This window comes from Amorphotheca resinae, assembly GCF_003019875.1.
Source record: "Amorphotheca resinae ATCC 22711 unplaced genomic scaffold M430scaffold_2, whole genome shotgun sequence".
Taxonomy (NCBI): domain Eukaryota; kingdom Fungi; phylum Ascomycota; class Leotiomycetes; order Helotiales; family Amorphothecaceae; genus Amorphotheca; species Amorphotheca resinae.
In genome coordinates, this window is record NW_020194472.1 from 1,546,103 (window position 1) to 1,566,937 (window position 20,835).

The 20,835-nt window shown below is 49.4% G+C and overlaps 9 protein-coding genes across 9 annotated transcripts; 4 read left to right on the forward strand and 5 right to left on the reverse strand.

The window, feature by feature from the left end:
* Positions 1-884: 884 nt before the first annotated feature.
* On the forward strand, positions 885-3,132 carry M430DRAFT_25297 (hypothetical protein; the record flags this gene model as incomplete). Its single annotated transcript, XM_024865217.1, has 4 exons — positions 885-906; positions 1,134-1,268; positions 1,320-2,878; positions 2,929-3,132. The coding sequence occupies 4 exons, from the start codon at positions 885-887 to the stop codon at positions 3,130-3,132; spliced, it is 1,920 nt and encodes a 639-aa protein (XP_024724103.1).
* Positions 3,133-3,720: 588 nt separating this feature from the next.
* Positions 3,721-5,949, forward strand: M430DRAFT_133981 (hypothetical protein; the record flags this gene model as incomplete). The annotated part of the gene is made up of 4 exons (XM_024862326.1): positions 3,721-3,818; positions 3,995-4,691; positions 4,741-5,274; positions 5,322-5,949. The coding sequence occupies exons 2-4, from the start codon at positions 4,201-4,203 to the stop codon at positions 5,947-5,949; spliced, it is 1,653 nt and encodes a 550-aa protein (XP_024724104.1). The 5' UTR covers positions 3,721-3,818; positions 3,995-4,200.
* A 270-nt stretch (positions 5,950-6,219) lies between these two features.
* Positions 6,220-7,474, forward strand: M430DRAFT_33190 (hypothetical protein). The gene is made up of 3 exons (XM_024866314.1): positions 6,220-6,458; positions 6,597-6,706; positions 6,782-7,474. The coding sequence occupies exons 1-3, from the start codon at positions 6,295-6,297 to the stop codon at positions 7,411-7,413; spliced, it is 906 nt and encodes a 301-aa protein (XP_024724105.1). The 5' UTR covers positions 6,220-6,294; the 3' UTR covers positions 7,414-7,474.
* Positions 7,475-7,839: 365 nt separating this feature from the next.
* Positions 7,840-8,930, reverse strand: M430DRAFT_47954 (hypothetical protein; the record flags this gene model as incomplete). Its single annotated transcript, XM_024867969.1, has 4 exons — positions 7,840-7,937; positions 8,063-8,212; positions 8,336-8,527; positions 8,852-8,930. The coding sequence occupies 4 exons, from the start codon at positions 8,928-8,930 to the stop codon at positions 7,840-7,842; spliced, it is 519 nt and encodes a 172-aa protein (XP_024724106.1).
* Positions 8,931-9,898: 968 nt separating this feature from the next.
* On the reverse strand, positions 9,899-11,203 carry M430DRAFT_203249 (hypothetical protein). The gene is made up of 2 exons (XM_024864271.1): positions 10,183-11,203; positions 9,899-10,055 (listed from the first exon to the last, which is right to left on the reverse strand). Exons 1-2 carry the CDS (start codon positions 10,923-10,925, stop codon positions 10,034-10,036), a joined length of 765 nt encoding a protein of 254 aa, XP_024724107.1. The 5' UTR covers positions 10,926-11,203; the 3' UTR covers positions 9,899-10,033.
* Positions 11,204-11,577: 374 nt separating this feature from the next.
* Positions 11,578-16,175, reverse strand: M430DRAFT_203252 (hypothetical protein). Its single transcript, XM_024864273.1, has 4 exons — positions 15,705-16,175; positions 12,479-15,657; positions 11,755-12,429; positions 11,578-11,598 (listed from the first exon to the last, which is right to left on the reverse strand). Exons 1-3 carry the CDS (start codon positions 16,000-16,002, stop codon positions 11,815-11,817), a joined length of 4,092 nt encoding a protein of 1,363 aa, XP_024724108.1. The 5' UTR covers positions 16,003-16,175; the 3' UTR covers positions 11,578-11,598; positions 11,755-11,814.
* Positions 16,176-16,538: 363 nt separating this feature from the next.
* On the reverse strand, positions 16,539-17,751 carry M430DRAFT_115248 (hypothetical protein). The gene is made up of 2 exons (XM_024861582.1): positions 17,570-17,751; positions 16,539-17,520 (listed from the first exon to the last, which is right to left on the reverse strand). Exons 1-2 carry the CDS (start codon positions 17,708-17,710, stop codon positions 16,657-16,659), a joined length of 1,005 nt encoding a protein of 334 aa, XP_024724109.1. The 5' UTR covers positions 17,711-17,751; the 3' UTR covers positions 16,539-16,656.
* A 116-nt stretch (positions 17,752-17,867) lies between these two features.
* Positions 17,868-18,679, forward strand: M430DRAFT_115252 (hypothetical protein). Its single transcript, XM_024861583.1, has 2 exons — positions 17,868-18,003; positions 18,066-18,679. The coding sequence occupies exons 1-2, from the start codon at positions 17,929-17,931 to the stop codon at positions 18,486-18,488; spliced, it is 498 nt and encodes a 165-aa protein (XP_024724110.1). The 5' UTR covers positions 17,868-17,928; the 3' UTR covers positions 18,489-18,679.
* Positions 18,603-19,973, reverse strand: M430DRAFT_39587 (hypothetical protein; the record flags this gene model as incomplete). Its single annotated transcript, XM_024867326.1, has 5 exons — positions 19,853-19,973; positions 19,755-19,806; positions 19,566-19,701; positions 18,875-19,513; positions 18,603-18,826 (listed from the first exon to the last, which is right to left on the reverse strand). Exons 1-5 carry the CDS (start codon positions 19,951-19,953, stop codon positions 18,603-18,605), a joined length of 1,152 nt encoding a protein of 383 aa, XP_024724111.1. The 5' UTR covers positions 19,954-19,973.
* Between the last annotated feature and the right edge of the window lie 862 nt (positions 19,974-20,835).

The following is a 20,835-nucleotide window of genomic DNA, read 5'->3' on the forward strand; positions in this document are numbered from 1 at the left end:
CCGGTGAGGATCCCATTGGCGATGGAGGATCTGACCGTCTGTCTGATATAAGATCTTAATCTAACTATGGCACACAGGATCCATCAACACGCAGGAATGTAAGGTAGGTACGTTGTAGAACTGAATATAGGGCAGAGATGCATGCGTATTCCCTCCGGGCTGTACTGTACGGAGTTAAGGTGTATATATACCTTATACCTTGGTGTTGTTACCTCGGTGTCTCCAGTACCTAGTAGGCCAAGGTACGCGGCAGGCGAGGCATCCATGTTGCCCAGCAGCAGAAGCCAAGATAAATTAGATTGATTGCATTGTATACAGAGTATCTATCGACCATCACAACAACCAACCAACCCATTCCTGTAACCGGTCTGTGTCTCTGTTGTTGACCCTTCTTCCCACTTTCCACTCCCGCATCTCCCCTTCACGTGATGGTCTGCTGCAAAGACGGAGAGAGACCCTCATTTTCTCATCTCTGACTGAGCTAAGCCACTCCACATCGTATACCCAGCGTCCTTCCCCCCCATCCTCTTCACCTCCTTTGTAATAATCCATTTACATGACCCTGCCGATCCTCGTACCGCAAGAACCACAAGAATAGCTCCTGCTCGGATCCGCCCCCCAAAGATCACCCTTTGAGAACTTCAAAAACTTCAAGAACTTCTCAACCCTCGCGACGACCCCGTCTGCTCTCCCTCTGTACCTCACCCTCGCGGTAATTTGCGGTCGTCGCCTTTGGAGGGGCAACCGCTCGCTACAGCGCACGCTACAGTGCAGGAACCTGGTTCACCGTACTGAGCTGAACAACCGCATAGGAGCGATTACCAACATCCTATCACCTCGAAACATCTGCTCCTCACCGCAGGACCCCCCTCACCACCATCATAATGTCTTGGAAATTGACTAAGAGTGAGTATCCTCTTTCCTCTCGCCTTGCTCTGCCTGCTCTTCTGATGCCCGTCCGACGCCGTTTGCCGTTTACCCTTAACCATTTACCCTTTGCCCGCTGGAGCACGTTGCAAGAGCACACCGCGAGCATCGCAGTGCAGAGCGTCCTTCCAGCGCGTCCGTCAGACTGCTGCACCTGCAATTGATCTCGGGACGGCGTTATTGACAATGGCTGACAATCCCCTTAGAGCTCAAGGAGACCCATTTGGGCCCTCTTGCCAACACCTTCTCCCGATCCCCCTCCACCTCAACAATCACCACAGACTCCGCCAAAGATGAGAAATCGAGCATCGCGAACACTCCCACAACTGATAACGGGATTGGTACGTGTGGAAACGGCTTGCTGTACCTTTTGGAGTGCTGACCTTTTCAAGCTGCATCCGAACTCATAGCCACACAACCTCCTGCCGAACCACGTCCAGGTATTCTAATCGTCACCCTACACGAGGGGCAGGGTTTCTCCCTTCCAGATCAATATGTACAGGCCTTCAGCTCCCACCAACAGAACTCGCTCTCCGCAGGCGGCGGATTCGGGGTAGCAGGCTCGGTCCGTCCGGGCTCATCGCAGCACAGCATGTCTGGATCGTACGCTGGCAACGCGCGACCGCAAACCTCTGGAGGTGGTTTCGGTGGATTCCCTACGAATCACGGCCGAATCTCCTCAAAATACCTCCCGTACGCCCTGCTGGATTTTGATAAGCTGCAGGTCTTCGTGAATGCTGTTTCGGGCACTCCAGAAAACCCACTTTGGGCTGGCGATAACACCTCATATAAGTTCGATGTCTCCCGAGCAACTGAGCTGGCTGTCCATCTCTACCTACGAAACCCCAACGCGGCACCTGGTTCTGGACGAAGTCAAGATATCTTCCTTGGCGTGACCCGCATCAACCCTCGATTTGAAGAGACCCACAAGTACGTCGAAGATCCAAAGTTGAGTAAGAAGGACCGAGAGAAGGCGGCATCGGACTTCGCGAAACATGAAAGAACCCTCGGTCAAGCTGGAGCGGAATGGGTAGACGTTCAATACGGCACTGGAAGAATCCGCATTGGTGTGGAATACATCGAGAACAGAACCCGGGCCTTGAAGATTGAAGACTTCGACCTGCTGAAGGTTGTTGGAAAGGGAAGTTTCGGAAAGGTCATGCAGGTCAAGAAGAAGGATACCCAACGTATCTATGCGTTGAAAACGATCCGAAAAGCCCACATTATTTCCCGGTCAGAAGTTGCGCACACCCTCGCGGAACGATCGGTGTTGTCACAAATCAACAACCCTTTCATTGTACCCCTCAAATTTACATTCCAATCCCCCGAGAAGCTATACTTCGTTCTCGCATTTGTTAATGGCGGAGAGCTTTTCCATCACCTTCAGAAGGAGCAGCGATTCGATATCAACCGGTCACGATTCTACACTGCAGAGCTTCTGTGTGCGTTAGAATGTTTGCATGGCTTCAACGTCATCTACCGTGATCTTAAGCCCGAGAACATCCTACTTGATTACTCCGGCCATATTGCTCTGTGTGATTTCGGCCTTTGCAAGCTGGATATGAAGGATGAGGACCGGACCAATACTTTCTGTGGTACTCCAGAATATCTCGCCCCTGAGTTGCTCTTGGGTCAGGGCTACACGAAGACGGTGGATTGGTGGACTCTTGGAGTTTTATTGTATGAGATGTTGACTGGACTGCCTCCTTTCTACGACGAGAACACCAACGAGATGTACCGCAAGATTCTGTCCGAACCTCTCCATTTCCCTGGTCCAGAGATTGTTCCTCCGGCTGCGAAGGATATCCTCACAAAGCTCCTCAACCGCAAGCCAGAGCAGCGATTAGGTGCAAATGGCGCTTCTGAGATTAAAGCTCATCCATTCTTCCATAGCATTGATTGGCGGAAGCTCTTGCAGCGAAAGTACGAGCCTACTTTCAAGCCTAATGTGGTAAGTACCCTCAACCCCTCCATCATGAAGGACTCGCTAATCCACTACAGACCGACGCCCTTGACACGAAGAACTTCGACCCCGAATTCACGTCGGAGCTCCCAGCAGACTCGTTCGTCGAAGGTCCAGCCCTGTCTCAGACAATGCAACAGCAATTTACTGGTTGGTCCTACAACCGACCTGTGGCCGGACTGGGAGATGGGGGCGGTAGTATCAAGGACCCATCATTCGTGGGCAGTGTTTCGGACAGGTAGATACGGAGGTAGATGCGGGTCTTCACGAAGAAAGTTGCAGTGATGGGAAACGTTTGAGCGATATATCGGGTGGTTTTAGCACGTGTTGTGAATTTGCATGGGCGAAACGAGACGATTCCTTCGTCAGAAGGGTTTCACGATCAGAGCGAGTATTTTCATGAGGCGTACAGGATGGATGGGCCAGATGCTTTGCAGCGGTTGGTTGCTGTCCGTGGCTTAGCAGCGAAAATTGCATAGAGACAAGACACGCTTTTATTTGACTTGGACGACTTCAGTGTGCGCAGGAGTATCAATCATTCTTTTCTTTCTTTTACATCCCTCCCGAGTATCCTGTCCGGCAGGTGGGGGGGCGGAATGCAATACTAGAGAGATTATGATGAATCGTTTCATGCAGGAACCGTGAGAGGATACGATACAGAGTGCTGTCTGCGACTTGTGATTTGTCATTTGTAGATATTATTAGGTGAAGCCATCGCGGTGAATATTCAGTCGTCGGCGATGCTCAGTAATCCCAGCCCCGTGCTAGTGGTGGGGTTGAAAACAGGGAACGTCATATGTCAGCAAGCGACGGAGTCAAGAACCTCGTCCCTCAACCTTCTCTCATCGTCAACTTCTTCTCCTCCAAGACTCAATCACTCGTCCCTCCTCGAAGGTGGTCAATCTTCATTTTGCTTCCAATCGAAAAGGTTCGTGCCGTGACCCCTTCTGCTAGGATGCCATTCCCAGCCTCTGGAGCTATCGCAGCCCCAATGGCATGACCCCGCACTGTCCCGCCCCCTCACCAGCGGGAGGCAGAGAAGAGAGATTGCGGCGGAATTGCTCGGAGTTGTAGGACAAATTGCTAAAACGACGATAATACCAGCAGATTCAAACTCCGATACAGTCGAGGCCCCTGTCAAAAAAAATCCTCCAAGTTATCGGAGACGCAGCTCCCAACAAAAGCCACGACTTCGACTCGTTGAAGATCAATACCTCCCCGCGCTATACACGTCCTATATCGGTACTATATAGTCAACCACACCCCACCCCCACCACCCCCCAAAAGTTTCTCCACGAAAAACAAACAAGATGCCTCAAGCCACCGCTCTTCCCCACTGGGCGGCTCTCCAGTCCCACCACGACACCGTGGGAAAGTCCTTCGTCTTGAAGGAAGAATTCAAGAAGGATCCCAAGCGATTCGAAAAGTTCTCCTACACATTCAACAACACCGCCGATAACTCTGAGATCCTGTTCGACTTCTCCAAGAACTTCCTGACCGATGAGACCCTCAAGATCCTGGTCGAGATCGCCAAGGAGGCTGGTCTGGAGCAGTTGAGAGATGCCATGTTTAAGGGCGAGAAGATCAACTTCACTGAGGATCGTGCAGTGTTGCATGTTGCGCTCCGAAATATCACAAGCGAGCCTATCTATGTGGATGGGAAGGATGTTATGCCGGGCGTCAACAAGGAGCTGAAACATATGGAGGAGTTCTCTGAGGCAATTCGGAGCGGTGAGTGGAAGGGATACACTGGGAAGCCTCTCACCACCATCATCAACATTGGTATTGGCGGTTCTGATCTGTGAGTTTTTTACGGTCGTCTTCTATTATCCTTGCTAAGTATTTTGCAGCGGCCCTGTTATGGTCACGGAAGCTCTCAAATACTATGGCGACCGCAAGCAAACCCTCCACTTCGTCTCCAACATTGACGGAACCCACATGGCCGAAGCCCTTCGTGACTCCGACCCAGAGACAACACTCTTCCTTGTCGCTTCCAAGACCTTTACGACAGCTGAGACCACAACCAACGCACACTCTGCAAAGGACTGGTTCCTGAAGAAAACCGACGGCAAGGGCGACATCGCAAAGCATTTCGTTGCACTGTCCACCAATGAGGCGGAAGTCAAGAAATTCGGTATCGATCCTAAGAACATGTTTGGATTCGAGAGCTGGGTCGGAGGACGATATTCTGTCTGGTCTGCCATTGGCTTGTCTGTCGCCATTCACATCGGATTCAAGAGATTCCATGAGTTTTTGAGCGGTGCTCATGCTATGGATATGCATTTCCGTAATACGCCTTTGGAGAAGAATATCCCTGTCATCGCGGGTCTCTTGAGCGTGTACTACTCGGATATGTTTGGTGCCCAGACCCACCTTGTGTCTCCGTAAGTCGTCCCTTCATTTCTTCTTTAGTACAAACTGACTGTTTTAGATTTGACCAGTACCTCCACCGTTTCCCTGCCTACCTCCAACAACTGTCCATGGAATCCAATGGCAAGTCTGTTTCCCGTGACAACCAGATGGTGAGATACACCACAGGTCCAGTTCTCTTCGGCGAGCCAGCCACCAACGCCCAGCACTCCTTCTACCAACTCCTGCACCAGGGCACCAAACTCATCCCAACCGACTTCATCCTTGCTGCAGAAAGCCACAACCCAATCGACAACAACAAACACCAAAAGATGTTGGCCAGTAACTTCTTTGCCCAAGCCGAAGCTCTTATGGTCGGAAAGGGCGAAGAACAACTCAAGGCAGAAGGGACACCTGAGGCGCTAATGAAGCACAAGACCTTCTTGGGCAACCGACCAACAACATCGATCCTTGCCCAGAAGATCACCCCAGGTACGCTCGGTGCGTTGATTGTCTACTATGAACACTTGACGTTCACCGAGGGTGCTGTCTGGAACATCAACTCTTTCGACCAGTGGGGCGTGGAGCTTGGCAAGAGCCTTGCAAAGAAGATTCTTGCCGAGCTGGATGAGCCTGGAAACCCCCAGGGACACGATAGCTCTACTGGAGGTTTGATTGCTGCTTTCAAAGCTAAGGCAAAGCTTGCTTAGTTTACTGTCGCGTGAATAATTTGAGGGAATCGGTTGCTGAATAGGATAGCTGTAGATGAAAAGCTGCGGTGAGGAGATTTATGCTCTCACACTTTGCCAATAGAAATGATAGATTACTACGATGAATATGAATTGGTCTGGCCCTTATTTCCAGCTATGAAAAGGAGAATCGCCTGGTAAGAGTGGTCCCCGCCAGCCTTGCAGCCTTGCCTCGAGTCTCGCTTAGGTCCCTAACCTCCGCGATCTACATATCAAAAGTTGTCCACATCTCCCTTGGCAACAATGACTTTGTGATCCGACAAAGAAGCGCAGTGAAGAGGAAGTAGGGCCGCAGATTACCAAACTATGGCGCGCGATCGACGGCGGAATAATGTTTGGGCTTGGGCGTTTATGCTGATTGGCGCATTTCTGGTCGCCAGCACGAGAGCAGAAGAACACAAGAGCAAGATCCCCTTGCCAAGCTACCATTACGGGGCGAAAATCCCCGTGGAGTGTTTAAATCGGAGCATGTGAGTTTATGGTCCTCGACGGGTTGTGTTGGAGCTGCTTGGCCTGTGATGGAGAGGACAGAAGACCTCGTAGGTCGGGGAGGGGGCAGAGGGTTGATGGATTCAGAAGACTGATATGCTGATTTGATGGGATGATAGTGAAACGGGAGAACATATCGAGAACGAGAAGAACGAACTACAATATGTTCCCTTCCCAACCTGCAACGAAACCGGCCGGCCGCTCGAACTGAAATACGGCATCGAAGATGGTACTACCCCCCCCTTCCCCCCCTTTCTTTTACCATCTCCTGTACACCTCAATCTGACATGAACGCGTGGAATAGAACTCAACTGCACCATCCCCGTCATATCCGACCCCTTCTTCCACCTCCTCGAATTCTACATCCACAGCGACGCGCCCCTCTCCTGCCGCATTCCCGCCCGTCCCCCTCCCCACGTAACCGCCAGCCACGCGCCTCCCTACACACCGGAATACGTTCCCCTCGTCTTCGCGCTCGCCGGGACACTCCAGCTCTCACACCTGCACATCTCGACGCACATGAACATCCTGCTGCACTCGACACCCAAGCATCACCTCCACAAGCACGACAGCGGAGTCATCGACTCGGGCGCCGCGTACAGCATCTCCCCTCTATCACACACCACGGGACCCGCGGCGCTGACCAAGAAACTGGTCATCGGGGATCCGCTCCCGCTCTCGTTCTCGGTGCGCTGGTTCCCGACGCCGCATCTGCCGACGGGGAATGGGAAGATTGAGTGGGCCGGCATGGGAGGCCATTTCTACGCGAGCACTTTCTTTTATTGTCTGGTGAGCTTTGGCGCTGGGTGCACGGTCGCGGGCGTCTGGTTCTGGGGCGTCGTGCTCCCGAAGAGGATTAAGGGCCGTGGGCTGGGTGGCGCCACGCCGTTGGGTTATGGGGTGGGGAATGGCTGGGGGATGGGGAAGAGGGATTGAAGTTGTGGCGAGGAGGAAAGAGAAAGGTGGGGAGAGGAGAGCGGAGAAGAGGGGAGGGAAGCAGAGAAACTGTATTATCTTGTGGGAATAATCGGGCGATGAAATGATATTATGAGATTGCTGGGTTTATGATCATGATTATAATGCATAATCTCATGGCGAAAAATGAAAACCACTTATGTTATCGTTATTCTTACCTGCTTCTTCATAGCATGGGCATTTAGAGTCCTGCAAGTCCATTCCTAGTCCAGGGGCTCCAATCTCTAATTCAATTATGTGCTTCTGTAGATATATGCCAGGTCCAGTAATTGAGGACCACATGGGAGGTGAAGAAAAGCGAATCAAACAGAAACATACACCACCACGATTCTCTTCCCACATCTCATCCTCCCCCAAACCCCCATTCAACAAACCGCCACCATCCCATCATCTCAACTTCTTACTCTCCTTCACCCGCGCCACAGCAGCAGCTCCATCAATAACCCCACTAATCCTGCCATACATATCGATGCCCATAAACGCTGCTATAATAATTCACACAAAGAATCAGAGATCAATCCCATAAAATCACCATGACCTTCCTTTCCCTCTCTCACATATACAATTTATATTATGTCTGAATAAAAAGGAGAGGGGGGAGGGAACTTACATAGTGCGAGATAAGGACCGTAGAGGGTGCTCAGATCCAGTTTTTGTTGGAGGGGGACGGACCAGAATGAGTATTCGATCATGCAGGTGAGTGTGGTGATGAAGATTAGGCATGAGAAGGGAAGGAGCACGAGTGGGACTTTGGGGGAATCTGGATTGCGCATTAGATTGAAGCAATATATGGATTCACCATTTTTGCGGGCTGAAAAATAAGAGAAAAGGAAAGGAAAGATTCAATAGGATTAGGGTTAGGGGGGGAGGGAGGTAAACGTACTGTTATATAAGTTAGGAATAGCCCATAGCATAACAGGAGCTTGGTATAAAAGCTCAGACCACATGTACAGCTTGAAGAACGGCGGCGGCGAGATGAAGAATAGATCGTTGTACGTGCTGATATAATAGGACTTGAGATTCACCATGAAAGACGGGACGAGGTGCGCGGGGTAAAGGGATTGTAGATCTACGACTTTCGGGGTGTCAGCTAGGTGTTGGGTACCTTTCTAAAATAGAAATGGAAAACTGAACTACAAGTTCCAAGAGAGAAAAGATAGGATTGAGATAGAAAAAAGGAAAGAAGGGTATGATAATGATAACATCCGAACTAGGGATTATCCTAAAGGAGCAATGGCTGGATATCAGATGATTCATGATAGCCTTCTCTGGATTGGCTAACTGAAGAATAAGAAGAACGCCCACTAGGGCTCGATAACGCAGTGATAAACACAAAGATTTCACATCGCAACTCAAATTGAATCATGAAGGGAATATATAAATGAGAAGGAGCACCGACGGAACATCAATGGAAGACCGATGCAGAAATGCACCAGGTAAACAAGGTCGCGTTTCCGAGAGAAGATGGACGTTGCCATCGTGTAAGCTTTTAGACGAGGATAGCCTTGTTTTATATCTGCAGTGGGATCGATGCAGTAATCCTCAGTAAGGTAGGTGAGTATAACACTTAGAAAAAAGATATATAGTCTGAAAATTGGTGATCACAGAGAGGGAGATTGTTAGGAAAATCGACAAGGCTGAATGTAGTTGAATGCCCAGCTCGCTTAAGTACAAACCCCCTTGCCGGATCTGGAAGTGTATTTTGACTTCATCTCTCCCTTCCGTTGCTTCTGAACGGGATTCGGGATTCGCGGTACAGAGGATTAGTCCAAGAGGGATATTACATTATGAGGTAACAGAGGAAAGATAGGCTTCATGAGGCGGTTTGGGGGGCAAATACGAAGCCAATTTTAGAGACTTGAAAGGGAAAGCTTTGATCTTCGTTTGTATTGCGAGTGGTAGAAGATGCGAAAGGATGCTGAGCTTGCAGAAGAGATTAACTGCCTTTCAACTTGCATATTGGATATAAATCATCAATGAGCGCCTATCTTGGTAGCTACCAGGGTAAATATTTGAAAGTTCAAATCCAGATCTCACCGATGACGAGGATCCGAGATCTATAGGTACCATTCCACAGAGGGGCAAGAAGAGTGACAGCTACTAAGTAGGTAATTACAAACCAAAGGTGCAAAGGAACTACTTGATCAAACTATGAAAAGTATGCAGGAAGCTGGGCTATAGCAGATTCTTGAACTCGAGATGTGTAGGAAAAGGCAGCTCGCAAATAAGGGAAGGGAAGAGGACCTACCTTACACAGTCTAAATATCCCTAAAAGCACACAAGGTAAGAACTCCCCTGGGAACCTTAACATTAACAAGTGGACTGTTCCTACCCCTTTGCGGGATCATATAAGAAGAAGTGACGAAAAGCCAGGTGAGGGGACATTGAGCAATTCGTGAAAAGGAAATCGAATTGAATAAACCCTCCCCATGGGAGATGACTGGAAGAGAACGGTATATTTATCATCAGTTATCACTCAATCAAACGCCCCTAGAATCAGCTGCATGATCCCATGACTCCACACGATCCAAAAACACCAACAAAAATCATCGCTCATCACTTCATCCTTACCATACATCCCCTAGGGGCAGACATCCGCACCCCTAAATTCCCCAACCATCTCAAGCCCTATACTCCGGCGGCGGGCTCCTTAGCCCACCGCTGTACTCTCTCTGCCTCAAGATCTCCTCATCAGCCGCAAACCGCACCCTCGGGTTCGGATTCATCCGCTCCTCATTCTCGTCATACAGTCCCAGATTTGGGCTCACGCTCCTTTGTGTATTCGATCTTCCTCGGCCTCTCCTCTCCGGCCTGCTATCCCGAGGCGCGCCCATATTCGCCTGCGGTGGTGCTAAATTTGGCTGAGATGAAGAAGATGATGACTGGTATGCGGGGGGCTGCGGGTACTGTTCGTGTGGGATGGAGGGATCGAAACCATATTTGACATCCGCCGGGTAGCCATTACTGGTCATTACAGGCGCTGCTTGGCTTTGCGGGGGGTTTGGCGGTGGAGGAGGAATTTGGGTTTGAGGCCAATGTTGCGGCCAGCCCGTCGGTGGGTATTGTGCTTGTCCCTGCGGTGGAATTGGTCTTTGTGCAGGAGGCGCGCTGTGCCTTCCTCCCTGTGCGTACATAGCCGTAGCCGCAGGAACGGGCATTGGCACCTGGGCGCTGCTGTTCCCAGGACGAGGCACGTATTCCTCTTTCTCCCGCCGATGTCTCCCGTCTCGACTCTCACTTCGATGCCGTCTATGTTTCCCCTCCCTATCATATGAGTGGCTCCCCTCATATCGCCGATCATGCGAATGTCGTCGGTGATGTCGGCGATGCGATCCATCTTCTTGCAGAGGATACCCTTGCTCCTCGAGCGCCAAAGCGGCCTCATCGATGCGCTGCCGATCCTTCTTGTTCTTGTTGTGCTGGTGCATGAGGTAGCCCGCTGCAACGAGCTCGAGCCCCCCTAGAATGACCATCTTGCCTGCGTATGCCCTGCCTTTCTCTTCTGCAAGGACGTTGTATGAAGAAAAAGAAATATGGAGTGGCGAGAGCTATTGGATATTTTGAAAGGTGCAGGAGGGATGGAGGCTGGAGGGGGGAGAGGATATGTACGTTGTTGTCTGGTGATTGGCATTCAGCTGACTCGTGACTCTCGGCGCTTCCGAGAGGCCGACATGATCTCGAGTCAGCTATTCTCTATCAGCTTACCTTCTCCATGATAAATAAGTAGATAATCATGATAGCAATTTCAAGTCTCAGACGGTGGCCCAGTTTGGCTCTCTGATTTTAGGAGTTTCCATTTTGTTTTCATTTTTTGGGGGAATTATTTGGCAATCTTTACGGAGGGGAAGACGCCCCAGGGGATGCCTCGCACGTTGGATTGAGCATGCATGTGAAGAATCACGTGACCGCGTTGGTTTCGCGCTGCCTTGCCTACCTATGGGCGTCACTTCAGAGAAGGACTCGACGATCACAAGATGCTTCTCCAATAAGAGACCTTCGGGTTTCTCAACGTGCATATGTACAAGAAGTGGCAAAGATATCATAAGATCCACCAAACAATGCATGACCGGGGGTGAATTGACCGGGAAATCGTAGATTTGGTATCAAGCCTCACCATCAATCTAAAATACAATATCGCTCGACGTTCTTGTATCTCTCCTCCAGCGCTCAGCCTGTCGCTCGCTCCAAAACAAGACATCGCCTCGTGGTATACGTCACTGAAGAGAAAGACCCCGTATCTTCAGACTTGCCCATCAAAAGCAAGCCATGCATATGCGTCCATGCCTTCCCAATGTTCAAAACGCCAAGCTGAAATGCTAGATCTTCCTTTTTCCAATACAAATCCTTGCATATGCCCCAAATCTATCGGAGAGATCGATCAATTTTTCTCCGTAGTTCGTTGGCTTGCTCCAGCTCCTCTTCCTGTAAACCGTACTCGATTAATTCCCGCAACATCTGGCTGACATCCTGCGCGTTCTCATCGCTACCGTACAGCCTTTGGTTGGATCGCATGCAGTCCTCGTACCATTGCTGACAGACATACAGAATATGATCCGCGAGGACCCTCTTATTCCGCCCAACGAACGGCGCTGTGTCGTTGTAAAACATGGCTTGGAGAATGGAGATGATGGCCCCGAAAGGAAACCCGACATGAATGAAGAGGTCAGGAAGCCAAGTGCGGGGGCCAACCCCGTTTTGTTCAGTGACAGCGTATTTCTCGAGTGCCGGGATCAGGAATGCCGGGTTGAAAGTTGTTTCGGAGTTCTTGAGACGATGAGACATGTCACGGAACATGTTGATGATTGCCTCGTAGGGAAGCTCAGTTGCGTTTGGATCGCTTGCAACCTTGGCGTGAGTTTGGTCGATAAGGTATTCCCACGTGGTGTTAACGTGTGCCTCGTTGCGGTAGTTTACAGACTCCATGATCTCAAGGCAGATGTCGAAGTATTCGCCTGGATCCGCATAATCGTTGAAGAGCTGGTGTATTTGTTAGCGATTGAAAGCTCTGAGGTTTGATAAATCTTACCGTGTTCATCGGTTGGATCTGGTCATCCAGCTGGGTAATTGCATCAGATTTCCGCTCGGGGTTAATCCTTGGATCACCTTTCAGACGATGAAGAATCTCGTCCTGAATATTGGCAACATCAAGAAACTCAGTAATCTCGTACAATAGGACCTGTCGTGCTTGTCTCCCAATTCCACCACTTTGCGTTGAAGCGTTGGCCTTTGCCCTGCTGAGATACTCGATGCGACGTTCGAGTGGAATGCGAAATTGGCTTTTGGCCAACTCGAGTTGAACAGTAGCAGCATTGAAAAAGTCTTCATGGTGGACGTAGTACTTCCACAGCAAATCAGCTCTTTCGACATTGTTCCTTGATTCTCTTATAAGGAACGCAATAACGTGGGGGGAATTGATGGAGAGTAGTTTATCAGTCCATCCTTGGGTGAGATACCAATCGTATAAATCGAATTGGAACACTTCATCACTGGAGTCATTGACCTCACCATATGCCTCGTTACGCTTTGTAGCGGTAAGAGTTGGTCGGCCATCGATGAACTCTGGTTGTTGACTCGCGACGTGATCGACGATTGTCAATACGTCGTGGATGAGGTTGTAGCATTGCTTTCGGAATTCAAATGCAGCGGCACGTGGATCGTTTTCTGGTTTCCCATCATTCATCCATGCCAATGCTCGGTTTCCCCGGTCGGATTCTTGAGCAACCAGAAGGACCAAGGTGATCGCCCCAGCATAGAATTGAAGGTCCGAAAATTGTTGGACTGCATTTTGAAGATTTTCGAAAGAGAGCGCGGAAGCCACCTGCTGGAAGAGGCGCAAGCTCTCATTGAGGAGGTTTCGACCCATATCAGAGTTTGCTCCAACCTCGGATGCTTTTTTGAGCTGCTCCTGAGCTTTGAAGATGATGACATCGTCAGCACTGCAGAAGCTACCGCAGCGTCTTCGCAAAGCTTCCGCCACCGTGTCAACGTTAGATCCATTCGCGATATTTCGATTGACGATAGCTTTGACGAGAACTTTGGCAAGATCTTTACCAGCATCTGATGAGAACAGAAGCTCATATGTGAGGTCTCGAAGTCGTTGTTTAACAACGTCGTCCAAGGCAGTCCAGATTTCATCTACTCGCTCATCGAACAGCATTTGAACGAAGGAAATCCCTTCAATGATGCTCGAGTTTAACTTCTGAAGAGAATGCAAAGCTTGGTGCTCCCCTTGAAGAGCGATCTCTTCTTGTTGACTGGTAACGCGCTGAAGACTTTCCGGTCCAGCAAGACCTTCAATGAAGGATTTATTCTTGTCCAAAAATGTTGCCAGCTTCGTCAGGTCATCCTGGACCGAGATAAGCTTTGAGAGCGCGATCGTCGAATTAATAGAGATCCCTCCTGTCTCCCCAATTTTCTGAGTGATGACTGATGACTTCCAGAGTGAACGAACAAGTCTTCCCATGTACAATGCCAATCCTTCATGTCGTGCAGATGGCCGTACATTGTCGATGGCATATGTTGGGCCTTCTGAAGCCAAGTTGTCGTTCATCGACGGTCGCCCTCCAAACTCGACGAAGCACTTCCGCGCCAATTCAAGTGTCTCCGGGTCGCTGATCCTCGTAACTCTGGCATCTTCGGGGGCCGGCGAAACATCACTTCCTTGACCACAAGCCACAGCTAGTGCAGTCGCAGTAGTTTCCCCCCTCCCATATTGACGAATAAACTTCTTGATCTCGTTTTCGAATCCTTCGTCGCCACCTCCATTACGGACTGCCGCAGCGAAGATGTCCACCAGGCGTCTTCGTCGAACGATATGAATTCCATTATTCGTCAAGATGGCAATTTCAGTAGGAGGATCATCGTATTGAACAGCGAGCTCGTTTCCAAACCCCAGTGGTTGTTGTGCGGCAGCAAAAGGTTTCGTCACGAGACCAACAGCCTCCGCCACACTATTCAGCTCCAGCCAGGTACCCTGTTCATGATACTTCGAGGCTTGAGCTGTGATATCCCGAGCCTGCGCTGCTATTCGACCTGTATCAGGAGCGGATAGAAAGAGGGAGTCCGCGGTTTCACGACCTGGTTTTCTGACAAAACACAAAAAGAATCCAGGGGGAAATCGCAAGCCGATTCTGGTAAAGCACAAGGACTGAGAAGAAACTTCTGTGGCAGGCTCAGACCCAGCAAATTGCTGCCCGGTTGGCTTCGGGTCCAATCGGGGTGGGAATTTGATGTGTTGGACTTGCATGCTTTGAGGTGCGCCCTGCCCACTGAGGTATCCGTAGCCTCGTGTGGCGCTGAGGAATAATCGACAGCCAGTGCTAGTAGTAGCCATCAAGTGTAACTTTGAACCTTCTTTGGCAGAGATTGGACTAATGGAAACAATCTTCAAGCTATTCGTGAGGAGAGGTGACTGTGAGATCATATGACTGATATCCCTAAGGCATTCCTGTCGCTTTTTCTCGATGACTTGTTGGAGTGTGGTTGGGCTGTCCATGTGAAAGGTTCTGATTGAGGATTCGGATGAGAGGGTGTAGAGTAATCTTCTGGTATCATCCACGACCATATCCACAACGTGCTCCTTGGTCTTTCCTCCCCAAATTGCAACGGGCATGAGTGATGTGTAGCCGGGACTCGTATGATTAATCCTCCCACATCGGCTTGAAAACCACTTCTCTTCTTGCTGGTACGTGAGCTCGTAAACCTCATTGTCTGCGTCTCCGGCGAAAAAAATACGCCCCGTAGCAGCTGACCCCTCGATAGTCCGGACGCTGATACCCCTGATAGAAAGCGACATGCGAGTCTGGTATAGCGACACACTTCTAACACCAGAAGGGCTCAGTGAAGACTCGACTCCCAGCAATATAATTTCTGCCGTAGTCGCAACGACTAGAAGATGCGTTATAGCCTTGACAAAAACCCCAGCTCTTGGAACAACCAGCTTGACAGCCGTAATGGTATTGTTTTGCTCTTCAAACCCAATAACTTCTGGATCCGGATTCGTATAATCCCACAAGTATAATGAGTTGTCGATCCAAACCCAAGCGTGATTCAGCTCCGCGAAGAGGCCCATCGAGGTTGACACTTCTGCACGATTCCATTGCTCAAACACTCTATCTGGGATATCGTACATTTTCGTCCTTTGAAATGGCGCCCATGCGGCTTCGGTCCTCTGATCGGGGAGATCATAGTCGGAGGAGATACCCTCTACATTCACATTAGCTAGGATTTTTCCAAGCAAAGAGCTTACTTACGCCTGACATAGCTATCGAGATCAGGGAAGTTCGCCTCCTTCTGCAGAACCTCATTGATTGTTCGGGCAGCTCGCTGTATGGGTTGCAATGATCGATTTTGGGATCCGGGTCGCGATTGAGAAGATGGCTCTTGTTGGGTAGTCGCGCCTTGAGGAGCTGGAACCTGGGGAGCTCCAGTGGGATTCAATGGGCGAAAAAGAGGAGCTGGAGGAGGAGCTCCAAATCTTGAAGGTGCAGGTGTATTGAAAAACGCGCCTGGTAAAGGCCTTTGGGGAGTCTGCATGACTGGAAAAGACATCTCGTCCCTGGCTGGTTTATCCAGCTACCCTTCGACGCTGACCGCGATACCAGACGCTGCGCTTGACGATTCGATTAAAAAAACTTCATGTGGAGCTATTATAGCATGTATTGCGAGGTCGAGCGTTGTGCGATGGCCAGATTCTTCGAGGTCAAGGATGAGGTTGAGCTGTAAACACCTGCGGGTTCGAGATGCGCCTCGACGCGTAGAATCAGAGAAATTTCCCAATTGTTCAATCACGTGATTGTGAGACAATACAAAAGCACCTGCAGGCTATTGTGATTTTGAATTGAATACACATTCCTAAACTTTTTAGAAAGAGAAAGTGAGCAAATGTATCACAATTCACTTTTCGTAATCTCAATGATGAATGTTGCTGCTAAACAATTGCTGACGGATATATAGATGGAAGCTTCTTACCGTTCTCTTCAGCCTTGCGACACAACCTTCATCTAAACAACCCTTTCTAATACATATTAACCATTCTTAAGTCTATAAGTATAATAATATAACTGCAGAGGCCTACATACAGTAAGACAGCGAAGCAATGGATTAGTACTTTGTCTACAACAACCTTATGATTGAAACCCATGCTTCAACGCCTTCTAGCAATACAACCCTCTCTCTTTTCCACCATATACACTGTGTATCCCCTCATGCCTTCTTCGCATCCCTTGCCGCCTTCTTCAATGCTCTTGCCCTGATCTTCTCATGCATCCCTCTATTCTGGCCCACCACAAAGTCTGCTCCAACACCAAGCGTGTTCTCTATGACCCATTGTACGAGAGCATGTCCCCAAAACGGCGTACTCGTATAGGCCATGTTCTGAGCGCTGCCACTTCTGCCAACCTTACCTAGAACTGCCTTAACAAAGTTCCTCGGGTTCGGGATAAACAAGCTGGGCTTGCGGATCTTGCTCATGGCCGTCGTGATCAGGTTTGCTAGGACTAGCTCGACATCAACGCCAGTTCCTTTGAGTTCTCCACCTAGAGCAGTAGACCACTGTTGCAAGAATGCTTTGGAGCCGGAATAGGTTGCGAGGAGCGGGGTAGGGAAGAGTCCGCCAAAAGAACCCATGGTGAGGATGAGTCCGCGTTTCCGTTGTACCATACGCGGTGCAATGATCTGCGTGACCTTCAATGTCCCCACACAATTGATGGTAATAATATCTAACATCTCTTGTCTTGGTGTTTGAATAAATGGTACAGGCATGCTATGTGACAGCCCCACGTTGTTGATCAGGATCCCAACATCAAGCCCGTCCACCAACGCTTTCAGCTTTGCATAATCTGCATCATCGTTCCGGGCAAAATCCATGGGTAGGGTCTTGGTTTTGATAGCAGAGCCGGCATATTTGTGCTCGATTTCCGATGCCAGAGTCGAAAGCTTAGCTTCTGTGCGTGAGACGAGGACCAAATTGAACCCCTTTTGGGCGAGTTGGATGGCGTATTCTTTGCCCAATCCGTCGGAGGCCCCGGTCACTACTGCCCAGGTACCTTTTGGGCCATAACTTCGCAACTATTGGTTGTCAACTTGGTGGTAATTAAAGGAGAGAGAGGAGACGTACATTCTTCCCCGGAAGCACGAAAAGGCTGAGAAAGAGTCGGAGAAAGCTGACGGCTTTGCTAGAAATGAAAATGAATCCAATTCCCGCAAAGGCAGCGAGAACTGAGTTGGGAATTTCGTTCAACATGGTAGAGAACTCCATGTTGTTGCGGGGAGAGGGTTGTGATGATGGTTGCAGGGAAGTTGCTGAATGGTTGAGAGGAGGGAGCTCGTGAAATTTCTCTTAACGCGACGCGATCTCACTTGACTGACGTCTTGACCTCACAAGAGCCACAACCACAGATCTTGAAGCCGAACTTCTTGTAATACAGTTTTCTACGATACCTAGGAGCTCCGCAGCATCTTCGATCCTTCTCCATAATGGCTTCCATATTGTCCACCATCGCCTCGTATCTTCCTCAACACGAAGGCCTCCTCCCAAAATGGCTCCTTTTCGTATGGTTCCCCCTTTCCCGAATCCCGTTTCTAGCCTCCACTAATATATCTCGATACCTTAGATCTCAGCTGTCTCGATTGGAAACTCGATCCAAACCTATGCAACACTATCCTATACCGCTCGAGTCTACTCCGAGAACCCCTCCCTGAAGAACCCCCCTAAGAAGTCAGACTCGACGGCCCCCTCCTCCGCTGTCTCTGCCTACTCCCATCCAACATCTACCGTCACACCCCTCTCCGCAAGAACATTCGGAACATGGACACTGGTCCAAAGTATGGTCCGTTTATACGCGGCGTATAACATCAGCAATCCCCAGATTTACCAGATGGCCTATTGGACATACGTTATTGCCTTTGCGCATTTCATGAGTGAGTGGTGGATTTTTGGGACCACAAAATGGGGTGCCCCATTAGCAGGCCCGGTAATTGTGGCGAGTTCAAGTTTGATCTGGATGTGGTTGCAGTGGGAATATTATGTTCAATGATCGCGAGCGGAGTTGGGAGAGCGATCGTGGTTATAGAAAAGACACGATGAGGCAAGAAGTCTATTAAGCTGATCTAATACTAATACTGGAGCTGTTATGGCTATAGATACCAATTTATTTCAGATGCTTCCTGTAAAGTTCCCCGCCACAATCCCTCAATCTAGCAGCTGCTTGCTCAGGTGTGATATCCCGCTGTGGCTCCGCCATCAACTCGTAACCGACCAGGAACTTTCTAACGGTAGCACTCCTGAGAAGCGGAGGATAGAAGTGCATATGGAAATGGCTCGCTTCGATTTCCTCGTCTGTTCCTTCAAGCGGTGCTTGATGGATTCCCGAACCTGTCCAATATCAGCCATTTAACGGAGAGAAAAGGACGCAGGACTTACTGTAAGGGAAACTCGTCTCGAACAGATTATCATATCTTCTTGTAACCTCCGCAATTGCCTCAGCAAAATCTAATTTCTCACCATCGTCTAAATCCACCAGTGCTCGTTTATGCTCCTTACTTATGATCATGACTTCGAACGGCCAGATTGCCCACCAAGGACAGACGACCAAAAAGCTCGTATTCTGGAATACGATCCGCTCTTTCTTCTCCATTTCAAGCTTGGCGTAATCTCCTAATAGGCTCTTACCGTTGTGCTCGCGTCGGTATTTCTTCAGCTGTTCGAGTTCTTGGGAGGGCTCCTCTGGCAGACCGGTAGTTGTCCATATCTGACCATGAGGATGTGGGTTGGAGCAGCCCATTGCCGCGCCTTTATTTTCAAAGATCTGCATCCATCTGTACTGGGCATTAGGCGCAGATATAGAATTGCTTGCTGGTGCTATAGTGGAGGGTTTGGAGACAGCTGCCAGGGGTGACTTGGGGGAGAGATGTGCTGTATATATTTGTGTCCATGTTTGGATTACGGGGAGAATTTCGTTCGGTGTCAGGTCTGCGAGAGTGAGATTGTGCGATGGCGAGAAAGTTATAACGTAGCATTTTCCTGTGACGGGGTCGGCGCGGAGGAGGAGGTTTGAGAGATCTACCGAGCGGTCAGTAGATGGTTGCGGAATCGAGTAGGCAGGTGGGATAACCATTTGGATCCCCTTGTTGCTTGTATTCCGCTTGTTCCTCCTTTACTGCACTGTAGTCATTGACAAAGACGAATGTACTCTTGTATTGTGGGTTCAAATCCCCTTGCGCCCGCTTGTTTCCGGGACAGAGATAGCACTTGAAGAACCATGAGGAGCTTGTTTGGTTTTGCACAGGGTCGATTTGCATACCGATGGATCGTATTCAGGGAGGGTAATCTTCGACGCAGCTTCTTGTTGTCCTCTATTTCAATTAACCCAGCAATTGCGAGGGGAACTGGGGATCTTACTGCCATGGTCTCTTCGTGCGGTGGGGGGAAACCAGCAGCCATGTACCCCGCAGTGGATTGTATCGGCGATGAGAGATGTCGTCCAAGATCTTTTCCGGCATCGTGTTAATGGTCTCGTTACTGTGAAAGGGAGAGATATGACGGACAAGCCTTTGGAGGTTTTCCAAGGTATTTACTTGTTGTTATACATATAAGAATCAAAATATTGTAAGAACCAAAGCGGGGTCGGGCCTTTTCTGGGTCTCGCGTCTTATCGTCTCGTACAATTCTTCATCTTTCTTGCGCTCCAATCATTCTCTCACATTTACTCCAGCTACTCCAACAAATCGCGTTATATTCCATTACTAGCCGATAGACCTGCTCTCCTGAATTAGAGGAGGACCGCCTTGCTACAGCTATTGACTCGTCGACGTTGTTGAACACCAGTCAAAGTCGACTTCAGCTTCACTACGGCGGCGCAGATATCGGAGCTACCGGAAGAGCCTCCTCGAAGTCGACGGAATGACTCAATCAAAGGATTTTCTTGTTTTTATCATTCCAAACATTTTTGGCATCGATCGTTTGAAAGGGTGGAATCTCTGGATCTCACCGTTCTCTCGTGATCCCGCAATCGTAGCAAGATCTCGGGTTCATAGACGAAGCCCCACATCAGCAGTCAAAGGGGTTTTGAAAACCAAATGTGCTCCTTTCACATCCTTCGCGATGCTCCTAAATTACAGACCCTTTATTTTGTCCTTCTACAGGTCTCCCACGAACGTCTTGGACTTCGTATAATATGTAGGTCGCCCATATAAAAGCTACATATCAAAAGCTACAAAAGCAACCGGGCGATTTGACTATAAATTCTTCCAAAAGCAAAGTGTCAAAGTCGACATTGCTATCAGAAGGCTTGGTATTTTACCACAACCTCGCCACGAATCTCCTCTATATACACACAACACCGTGGTTTAAGTACACGTACAAGTTAGTAAACACAACTATCA